This window comes from Astatotilapia calliptera, chromosome 12 (genome assembly GCF_900246225.1).
Source record: "Astatotilapia calliptera chromosome 12, fAstCal1.2, whole genome shotgun sequence".
NCBI lineage: Eukaryota > Metazoa > Chordata > Actinopteri > Cichliformes > Cichlidae > Astatotilapia > Astatotilapia calliptera.
The window spans coordinates 8,532,133-8,543,112 of record NC_039313.1 but is presented as its reverse complement, the minus strand read 5'-3'; the positions used below and the strand labels follow the sequence as shown (position 1 = coordinate 8,543,112).

General features: G+C 39.1%; 1 protein-coding gene across 1 annotated transcript; it reads right to left on the bottom strand.

Annotated features, from left to right (window-relative positions):
• Positions 1 to 1,852: 1,852 nt before the first annotated feature.
• LOC113033985 (leukocyte surface antigen CD53-like) lies at positions 1,853 to 10,795 on the bottom strand. The gene is made up of 9 exons (XM_026188235.1): positions 10,708 to 10,795; positions 7,233 to 7,390; positions 6,412 to 6,496; positions 5,442 to 5,630; positions 4,864 to 4,938; positions 4,670 to 4,771; positions 4,470 to 4,577; positions 4,272 to 4,355; positions 1,853 to 2,277 (listed from the first exon to the last, which is right to left on the bottom strand). Exons 3-9 carry the CDS (start codon positions 6,472 to 6,474, stop codon positions 2,206 to 2,208), a joined length of 693 nt encoding a protein of 230 aa, XP_026044020.1. The 5' UTR covers positions 6,475 to 6,496; positions 7,233 to 7,390; positions 10,708 to 10,795; the 3' UTR covers positions 1,853 to 2,205.
• Positions 10,796 to 10,980: the final 185 nt, after the last annotated feature.

Below are 10,980 nucleotides of genomic sequence, written 5' to 3'. Positions count from 1 at the left end.
CCGTAGTAAATTAAGGGCACAGACGCAACCCTCTCTGTGGTGATTTTGGTGACTTAACAGTAGGGGATCAGGAGCCATGCCTCCTGGTCTGTCCTAACAGTGCTGTATTCTGAGGCATTGACTCTTGCTGGTCGGGTCTCGCCCAAGTGAAGGCAGTAGGTGTGAGGTGATGTTTCAGGCTTCTGTGAATCCTGCAGGTGATGTGACAGACATGAAGCAAAACTCCTGTTGATGCAGATGTCTGTCACTAATGAACTGCTAATTTAATATTCTCATGTTAATCTAGGGGCTGGGTACCCTGACTGATGCTCATTCCAGTTATGTGGTGGGTGTGGGAGAGGTTTTGTGGTGGGCTTTTTTTGTTTTGCTTTCTTATTTATTGATGTTATCGCAGATGTTAATCTGCAAGTACAGCACTCTGAAATGGATCAGATGTTTACTGGGAATGTTTATCTTTGAAATGTTCATCAGCACCAGGCGCTCTCTCGCTTTCTTTTTTTTCTCTCAAACATTCTCAACATGAATGTATGTTTCGGCGCGGTACTGTTGGCTCCTCTGTTCACTCGGACTCTGTCAAATGCAGGGGCATTTCTAGCAACTTTGCTTTCACACATCCTGAGCACAAATGGGTGTCAACATTTTTTTTTTCTTTTTTTTCTTCTTCTCTAAGCAAGATGTTGTCCATGGGGTTTCACTACAATAGCAACACTTAGGGAACTGTAACTAACGGGTATTTGAATGGCCTGAAGCTGCTGAATGAAATCTTTGTTTTTCTTTTTTTCTAAATGAGCTGCTTTTTATAAACATTCAGAAAAAGCAAAACTTTTTTTTTAAACCACAATATAAGATCAGGAGTGCTTTGGTATAACGTCAGCAGACCAGGTTTTCTGTGCATCTGTAAAAAGTAGAGTGGGTTTGGAGAGCTTATTGAACCATTTTGTGCTCAGTTTCACATTGAGGGGATGCCTCCCGAACGTCTTCATCTGGAGGATGAGGGAACAGGTGCCACATTTCTGTTCAAGTGGACCTGAACAGCTTCAGGAAACACGAGATTCTCATCTGGAGACTCAAAGGGGCACCATAATATGGGGGAAGAGAGGCACTGCGACTGTTTCAGAGGATGAGAGCTGTGTCAGAGTAGTTTCTTATTTTATTTTATTGTCTTTTCATATCTGTAGGTGAGTTGGAGTACTTGTCTATAGTTTCTGAGGTGTCAGGGGTGTTAATTTGCAATAAATAGTGTTTTCTGCTGTGTACAGTCTGTTTCTTTTTTGTTTTCTTGTTACTGTTTTTGTGATTTCAAAGAGAACAATTATTTTAACATGTAAATCATTTTTTTTCTTAAGGGTTGTGTGTGTGTGTGTGTTGTGATCAGTAATGATGCAGGATTTATTCTTGAAATAAATGAATTCATCTGTAACTTGTTGTTTTTAGCTTTCAATACAATCAGTGGAATCTTGTTTGTCTGTTTTGGGACACAGTTCGTTTCATCAGCTTACCAAGTGAAACATTTAACTGGTTTTTAAACGACGACCTCTCGACCCGCTTAAGCTTAAAACGAAATCTTGTTCAGGGAAACTCGCTGAACAGGGTCAAAAGAGGAAGTGGTTATTTTTAAGGCTCCACCACAGATCAGTAAACGGCAAGCTATAAACAGGAAGTCATCTGACAGCAAGATTGTTCAGAAGTCTACAGAACACTGTTTATGCTCTTTATTTTTATAAAGTTAATTGATCTCCAAACGTTGATTGTGTTCATCTGGACGTAGCGTTTTGTGGGAGAAACGTTTTGTCACTCATCCAAGTGACTTCTTCAGTCTCAGCTGACTGCAGGTTAATTGGATGTTTCCAAATTTGTTGTCAGTAAGTAGTTTATTAAAGACTAGTACAAAGGTAATATTTTACAGAAACTGTTTTAAAAAGTTGACAGACCTTAAGATAAACTTGGCACCAAGCAAGTTCTGTACAAAACTGAACTCAGCACACAGCTTCACCTGAAATGGAGTAGTGCACTAAAGGTCAAAGGTGCCAGAATTTACAGTTATACTTTATATTCAGGTACATAAACAGGTTTAAGCTTTAAGCAAGAGTTTAGAAAAATAGTTTTCTCATTTTAAGGAAGTTTTTCCAGAAACTTTCCCTCTAGTTCCTAAAGAACTTTACAGTGATATTTACTGTAAAATGGGAAGATCATGTTTGAAGGTATTCAGAACTTGTAGCCCAGTCCAGATCTGCTAATGTGGCAGAACAGTGTCATGGCAAAGCACATTCCCAAAACCTGTAAACAGAAATATAGAAATTAAACTGGAAAAGGACATAAAATGCAATGTTGTACTGTTTTAAAAAAAAAAAAAAAAAGTTATTCTGAGCTTCTCAAGCTGACTGAAATTTCATTGGGTTTATGCTTGTTTATATGAAGTATTTTTATTCCTTTTGCAATCTAAAGAGTGGTCTTTTCTTCCCCGATCCATTCTAGAGCTGTGTTTTTGGGTGTGGCAGTGGACATTGTCCAGCTGGAGGCCCACTTTGGTAAGTGGGAGGGGAGCAGATCTTGGGCTGTATCCCAATTCAGGGTCTGCAGCCTTAAAGTACGCAGCGTCAACGATCCTCAAGGGCCGCGCACTTAAAGACTGCTAAGGCCGGAAGTGCGAGGCTTGTGAAATGGGACGGTCTAGCCTCCGTTGCGCTGCCCAGGTTGCCTAGCAACCATGATACTAACAGCTAGAAACGTTTCATACAGCTTTGTTTGACAGAAATGAAGGAGAAAATCGTTTGTTCATTTGTTTGTTTGTTTCTACATGAGCTTTGATCATTCTCTGTAAGATTAAGGTCAGCTATTGAATGGCGTAAATTTTAAAGTAAAGGGTTTAAAACCAAGTTAGTACAAACGTCACTAATGTCACATAACTTTGCCGACATGTGGCCAACAGTAATGTTTTAATGTTCTTCGTTATTAAACATTTGCACATAAATAAGTGACATAATATTCAGCACTTAGTTTACTAAGATACTCTTCGGGCGCCCCTCATCCGCCGTTTTTTTTTCCGCCAAAATTATCCACACCCACCACCGCGCTATGCATTCTGGGATATGTTGGGCCACGAAGTCTACACCGCCACGTCCTTAAAATTCAGGGAAATGAAGGACTCATTTGAGGGCCGCATTTCGAGCAGCCTTTGAATTGGGACAGTCTTCGTCGCGTCGCTGTGACGTAATCGGCCTTAAAATGCGGCCTTTAAGGCTGCAGACCCTGAATTGGGATACAGCCTTGGTCTGCGGCAATCATAGACTGTATATGAAGGATGGCTGTAGCGGCTTTAACGTCACACATTATTTTGCCATTGCCAGATAGCGAATGTGACTGATATACAGGGATGCTGGACAGTCATTGGTTAAAGACATGTAAACCACTTTTATAACTTTAGTGGGGACTAGTCTTAACAGTAAGATGTGAAACTGGCAAAGTATAAAGTCATCAGGAAAATGTTTAGCATGAAGTGAACTGAAAGTTAATTTTTCTTACATTTCTGTACATCCTAACTTCTATTCCAAAGCAGGAGTTGGCCATTAGGACAGAAGAATGTAGGTTAAAAGTACTTGACCATTAGCTTTTTATTATTTTATTTTCAAGAGCTGCAAGCTACATTCATCTTTTATTTCCTTTTTTCTCTTCACTCCCAACCAGTTTTACCAGATGGCTCTCTGCCACTGTCACTGGCTCTTCTGGCTCTAGTAGATGTAACATGGGCTGCAAGATGGTTTCCACCAATGTGGAATTACCAAAAATAGAGAGGGCATAGCCTAACATATGAAACAGGAAAAGACCGCTGTGTAATCCATTTATTTCAACAAAGTAACTGTATTCGGAATACCATGTATTCAGTTACTCCCGCACACTGTCTGGAGATCTCTTCCTGTCAAAAAGTTCTTTCTCCCCACCATTGCCTGGTACTTGCTCATAATGGGTTATCTGATCATCAGAGTTCTCTCCATCTAATATTGAAGGATCTTTATAGTATAAAACACACTGAGGCCATGGTTGTTAACTGCTATAAATTAAACCATACAGTCAAAGGCAACAAAGTTTAGGTATATTTTAACAGGAAGATGCCACGTTTCTGAGCAGAACATTGTATTAACCAATTCATTCACTTTATAATCCAGTTGTCTTTTATACAGAAGTGAAGATGGTAATTTCTGAGACATGGTACATCTGCAGGTTCATAGATTAACTTTGCAACACCTGCGTAAAATAGTATGTTAACAGCTTACCTCAATCATACAGAGGACAATGACAGAGACCCCAATGGTTAGGAAATTCTTCTCAAAAAAATTTGTCACCTTTGACAAACAACCCTGCACACAAAACATTTTGAAATTACCTGCAGCAGTAACAATGTGACCTTTGACCTCTATGGTACATTAAAGCAAGTATGAATCTGAAAGGATCAGTGATTAGTATGAGCCTACCGTTTGCCTGTATTTATGACTTTTACAAGAGGGGTCCTCAGGAATACAGCAGGATTCTGGCACGTTGTTTCCCCAATCTGTTACATTATGGATTCCACAGCAGTCAAGCTAAAACAAATGAATTTGACAGACAAAAAAAATAAACACATTTCTAAAGTCATTTGTGTCACAACATGACATCTCCACTCTGACACACTTACGTTTTTTTGAATATTATCCCAGTCACTTTGTTTTGAATGTGTTGAATTTCCTTTTGCATCATTCAAGCCCTTTGTCAGATCGGTCTTCACTCTTTCAGTAATCTGAACAGTAACGGAGGATTTGGTGATTACATACAATGTATACATTTGCTTTAAAAACAGAACATATTGTGTATAGCATATGTGTCACACACTTCTCCCTCGTATACAAGTAGCAGACATGCTGCTGTCAGTTCCAAGAGCATCATGAGGAAGAGCATCAGGAAAAACTGTAAAAAATAAATATAAAGGTTTATGTGAATGTTACTCTGAAACACTTTACATAAACATATGAAACGGTACTGTATAGTGAAGTTATTTTCGGCTGCTAGTTCACAGCATGTAGCTCAACATGTCTGATTTCGAGAACGTTTTAAACTTGAATGCGCATAAATGCCCATCTTTGTGTTTCCTCCTAGAAAACTAGAAAAACTAGTCCCGATTAACATCTAAATTACCTTTTTTCCCAGAGAACTGACTCTTTAGATATTTCCGTTTGTTACATAAATGCTATTTTTGTAGCATTCAAAAATTGGAGTACACAACAGTGAAGAGGCAGTGTTAGAGAGCCCACCCCCCTTATCAAAATTATACAGGCTTAAAAAAACAAACAAATTATACCCTTTGGGGGTACCAAAACTAGAGTGTTAATTACCTAAAAATATGAAGTAATCAGAGGGAGCAGAAAACCACATAATCTGTGCTCTGCTTTGAGTATTTGTGTGTGTGTTACCGATAGGAGGAGACAGCGGTTCTCCTTGAGTGCGCCGAGAAATCCCAGGAAGGACACGCAGGTGATGATGATGCCGGTGATCAGGAGGATGTTGGCTATGTTGAAGCTGGGCAGTGAGGGGGTGAGAGCAGCATAATTTGAACTCACCATCACGATGACGCCGAAGGCCAAAACGGCCACACCGCAGATCTGACAGAAGAGAAGACAGACTGAAGCCAAGTCCACAATACACACTACACAGAGTACAGTGAGCTGCACCGGGCCCTGGTCTGCTTCAGAGCTTGCCTACAGGCAGCAGTGTCAGGCAGTACATTTTCTCAAGTGCTTCTGCTTTTTATTTATTTGTTATGCAACAGACTTCTGGCAAATGTTGACTTTTCCTTTTCTTTTGTATCCACCAAGTCTGTGGAACAAAATTTATGAAATGAAATTGAATTAAAAAATATATAATATAAATATATTAACACTTTCTCTTCATGGCCCCTGTGAGTCAGGCATATCTATCTATCTATCTATCTATCTATCTATCTATCTATCTATCTATCTATCTATCTATCTATCTATCTATCTATCTATCTATCTATCTATCTATCTATCTTCCTTCTCACATATTAGCAGACATTGGCTTTCTAAAATTAACTGCCTCCACTCTAATTGGCTCACGTAATCGTCATAGTAATAATACAATTACACAGAGTAAACAAAACTGTCAGAGCCTTTTTTGTGTTTTTTGTTTGTGTGAACTTTTGGTAAATCCTTTTAACTGATTAATTTTTAAGAATCTGACCATCTGGTAGAATATTTGAAACCCAAAGTAGACACCTGAAGCATTTATAAATACTAACTAATTTTCACACACTCATACGTCTGTCACACCTGACAGTTTAGGTTTGAAAAGTGAGTGGATGAATGTGACAGGATGTTTCACAGTGATGTGTGATGTATTGCTGGATGACTGAGACATACGTACAAAGCAAAGCAAGTTGGCGACACACATGGTGTACTTTAAACACTTGAGGCAGCTGTGAGCCATCTTGCAACTCCTCTGATCAGACCTGCAACAAGAAAAGGCCGTTATTTTTTTTATTGAATATAAATATCGGAAGCAGGGCTGGATGTGGTCAAGGTTTAATGCAGCATCTCTTATTTATGTCTTGCGTTTGCGTGTGGGTGTGTAAGTGCTAAAACAGACAAAACGTCACGGTCACAAAGCGGGGAAGTGATGCTCACACATCTCACTTCCTGTGTTTCCTCTCAGTTTACAAGCAAAACCAAAATTCTTCTTCTGTACAACACGATATGAGTGCATTATACTTTGGGAGGGTTTAAAATTACATCATGAGAGGGCAGGCAGTTTAATTGTGGAAATACCAAAACTTCCTCAAAATACAAGGTGACCCGTTCTAAGTAAAAATCTCCTGTATTTGTGTTATAAATATGTGTAAAACATCAAAATTTTGCCCTCTTTCTAACTGATCTTTGTTCTGAGAATAGAAAAGAGACTTCTTCTTCTTCTTCGGCCATTTAAAACTACTAAAGTACAGCCCTTATATTTTGTTTTCCACTTAAGTCAGTATGTACACATGACAGACACTTTCAGTTAGATGACTGCCTATTTTGGTCTAAATTTGAAAGATTTTTGTTCACTTTTTCATCTTCGTGGGGTTTTCCTTTCTCACAAGTATTTTTTAGAGATTTGACATCAACACGTTTCTGACCGATAAAGAAACATCTTCACAATATTCTGAAGATTTAACGAGATCTCAAGACAAAATAAAGTTTAACTCTTACCTATTTGGAGAAAATGATATCTGCTATCGTCTCTGTTTTCAGGCGTGTGCTTGTCGAGCTCGTCTGCTGTTCGTACTTCCCCTTCTCATAGCTCTGTGAAGCTTGCAGAGTACATCATGGGGCTTTCAGCAGCCCTTCTCACTTCCTCTTCCTAAAGTCTAGCAACATGGAAAGAAACTGATGACTGAGAAAGTGCAGTAGGGACAGCCAATAGCGCTTCAGAGACGTCAGGTGCATGTCTGTGACACACTGCTTATATTTAGATACAAGCTGAAACTGTGGTCAGCAGCTGCAGAGGTCAAAACCCCTCACTGATGTGAAATCAATTGTTAATATTCTTATTGCACAACTAGAGATAATAAAGCCCGTATGTTCGTCACAGAGGAACACAAACTGGTTAAAACATCTAACTGGTGTCATTTCTCACCTTCTCAATGTGTCACGTGCCAAGGTAGTTGTCGGCATATGCAGTCCTGGTTTCATTTAGTCGTGTTGCAGAGTGTTACTTTCTTTATCAAAGGCCGCTACTCTGCATTTAATCATTAGCTACTATTTCTCAGATGGCTGCCCTTCCCTGAGCCTGTTTCTGATGGCCATTTCTTCCTGTTTAAAAGGAGTTTTTCTTTGCCACAGTTGCCAAAGTGCTTGCCTACATGGAGTTGTCTGATTATTGAGGTTTTCTCTTTCTTCCCCACCTTCCAAACATTTACCATTTATAATAAATGCCTGCCCTCTCCTGAGCCTGATTTTGTTGGAAAATCCCTCCATGTTTAAAGGAACCCCTGCCTCCCTACCAAAGTTTTGCTCGTAGGGAATATTTACATTCATGGGTATTTCCAAGTAAAAACAATCAAATGTGAAACAGTTCTCACCTGATCCCTCAGAATCAGTTCATTCTGTTGTTATTTTATATACTCAAAATTTCATTTAAACAGTCTCCTGATACCAGGCTCCTCTTCTAGCCTTTGTTTCATTCCTAATGTTATATATAACCTGACAACTAGCCTCCCCTGACATTACGCCCTGAACCCGCTGTTCCACCCCTCCCCTGCAGCTGCGCCACAGACCACACCCTGCCACACAGTCACTTTTAACACCTGAGATTGTTGCTTGTTATGGCAACAACAGGAATGGAGAAAGAACAAAGAACATTTTCTGTATAATAGACACAAAAACACTGAAAATGTTTTTAAAATTCTTAAAATCTGAGCCCACGGCAGGATGTCCAGATGTTCTCAGGACTGCTGTCAGCCAATGAAAAACCTCGACACATCAGAGGCAAGCATTCAGTTTCTTCAACACTTGTTTTAGTAGTATCGTCATTTCCTGACTCACAATCAGATCATCCATTTTTATTTCATCTTATTACCAGTGTGCCAGGGTTGAAATAAAGACAGTTTTAATCTCTATTTCTGCTGCACATACAGCCAGTGTGCCACAGATCAATACGCACGAGCAAACTGAAGCATAGTACAAACAGAGTAAGGCTGACTGAGCACTGGTTCACTTTCAGGGTGAAACTAAACCACACCTTCCCGGTGGCCTACTGGACAAATCCCTCAACCAGGGCAGCTGTAGACTAAAATACAGCGATGCATTAATGATATAGGCCAAAGTATATGACCGCTTAGTCATTCAAAGTTTACCTTATCATTACTTGGAAGCCTGTGATGAACTTCACAGCATTGTTGTGTGGGAGCAGGAACAGTGACATTCAGGAGGGGGAGCTTAGCCATCACCATTAAGAGGAACTGTGCAACCACAAATGGGGATTTAAGAGTAAAACAACTAATGTACTTTAAAAAAGGGCCTCTTAATGCACCTGGTTTGCAGTTTTTAGCTATAGTAAAACCAAGACACCGTTTTTGTTTAGGCTGAAATGCCTTTGATCCTTTTGCTTCTCTTCAGGCACCAGCGAGGGTCTCTTCAGTAGTGCTTAGTTTTTCATTTTGAACTCTGTTGGATGAATTGTCATTCAGGTTCAGACCCCCTTTGTTCACTTCAAAATGAATTTTTCTCCACTTCTAGCAGCAGTTACTTTTGGAATAAGACTACTAATTCAATTCAGTTCAGTTTTTATATCACCAAATCACAACAGCATTCAGCTCAAAGCATTTAATATTGTAAAGTAAAGACCAACACCCTACCAAACAAGTATTTGGCGACCTTCAGTGGAAAGGGACAGTTTTAGACCACCAGATTTCATGTTCCAGTTACCTTCTTACTCAGATAAATAACATTTTCACCTTTGTTAAAATTTGTTTAGAGTGGGCTGGAGTGGGAATTAACGCCCTCATAAAAATCCAATTATAGCTATAACAATAGTGAGCATTCCTTTAGCATTAGTAAACAAAAACCAAATACTGTATTTAACTCGATCAACTGTTTAGGAATTATTTACATTGAGTCATCCCTCAGACAAAATAACAGAATTTTAAATATAAAAACTCTTTTTAATTCTTGAAAATTGCACCCAGTGTCTGCCTGAAGTCTAGGACTGCACATCACCAAATGCTTCATTTCCTCGTCGACGAGGAAATGAAGCATTTACTGCAGCTGCTTTCAGTTGTTTCTTGTTTGTGGGTTTGTGGGTCTATTTTCACTTACTGAAAAGCGGCTCTGCCGAGTTGAGATGACAACTGACTTGGCCAATAAAGAATAAACTGAGAAATTAAGAATTGTTTTTGCAGCATGCTTCGGGACGTTGTCGACTTGCACTCTGTTATAATGTGGTTTGTTTTGGATTATAAGCTGCTTCTTTCTGTCGCCACACTTTTCCCTGGGCAAGTTCAAGTTGCACTTTGTTTAAACTCTCTGTACCTCCATTCATCAATGCATCTCTTGATTGTATACATGAAAGTCTGAAAGTATTTTTGATTTGGTTAAATATTGTGAAGCTATTTTTCTGAACCATGGACATAATCCTGTTTTCATGCATGTATCAGATTGTTGCTGATAGATGTATTTTAGTTGTTCAACTTAACAACAGCCTCCTTCACTTCCACTGCATCTCTTTTATTCTTATATTTAAGATTACAGTGAAAAGCTATAACATACAAATCCAACACTTTGAATCAGCTGCAGATATTAGATAGCAGATATGTGACAGACGCTTCATTGGTAATGAAGTAACAAGGGAACAGGCCTCACCTGGCCATGAAACATCTCGTCACTCAATTGTCTAATTACTTTGGAGCCTCTGAGGTTCTAAATCATTTCCAGCTAAAATCGCTTTGTAAAATCACTTGAATTAAAGCTGAAGTCTGCAGTTCTATCATATCTTGATGGTTTGTTGGTGGTACGTTCAACAAATTATGGATTCAGCTGTAGCTAGCTGCTTTCAGCACTTTAATCTAAACCACATTAACCTTTGATTCCTGTTCACTCTTTTCCAAGTTTCTAATGAGGTATATTAGTATTCTTTCACAAAACAGTTTCACTTCTGAGTTTGCAAGCTGCTTGTTTTATTACTTACATCACTGCTTCCACAGGAATTTTCATGTTTACCGTTCTCAGTTCCGCTGACTTATCATCTTAGATGCAAACACAGCATGCAGCCTACTCATCATTCTGTGCAGGATGAAATGTTCTGGCTGGTGTCCTGTGTGTCCATTTATACTGTATTGTGTTGGAGAAGTCTAACTTCTCAAACTCATAAAATCAAGATAAAATGAGCTTAAAACAACATTTTTGCTCATGGATGATATCTTCATAACACCTTTGGATACACTCAAGAGAAACATATTAA

Coding starts and splice junctions, on each gene's coding strand:
- LOC113033985 (XM_026188235.1), bottom strand. CDS start 6,474: ATGGCTCACAGCTGCCTCAAGTGTTTAAAGTACACCATGTGTGTCGCC. Junction 4,772..4,863: donor TACTTGTATACGAGGGAGAA/GTGTGTGACACA, acceptor GTTACTGTTCAG/ATTACTGAAAGAGTGAAGAC. Junction 4,578..4,669: donor GGGATAATATTCAAAAAAAC/GTAAGTGTGTCA, acceptor CATTTGTTTTAG/CTTGACTGCTGTGGAATCCA.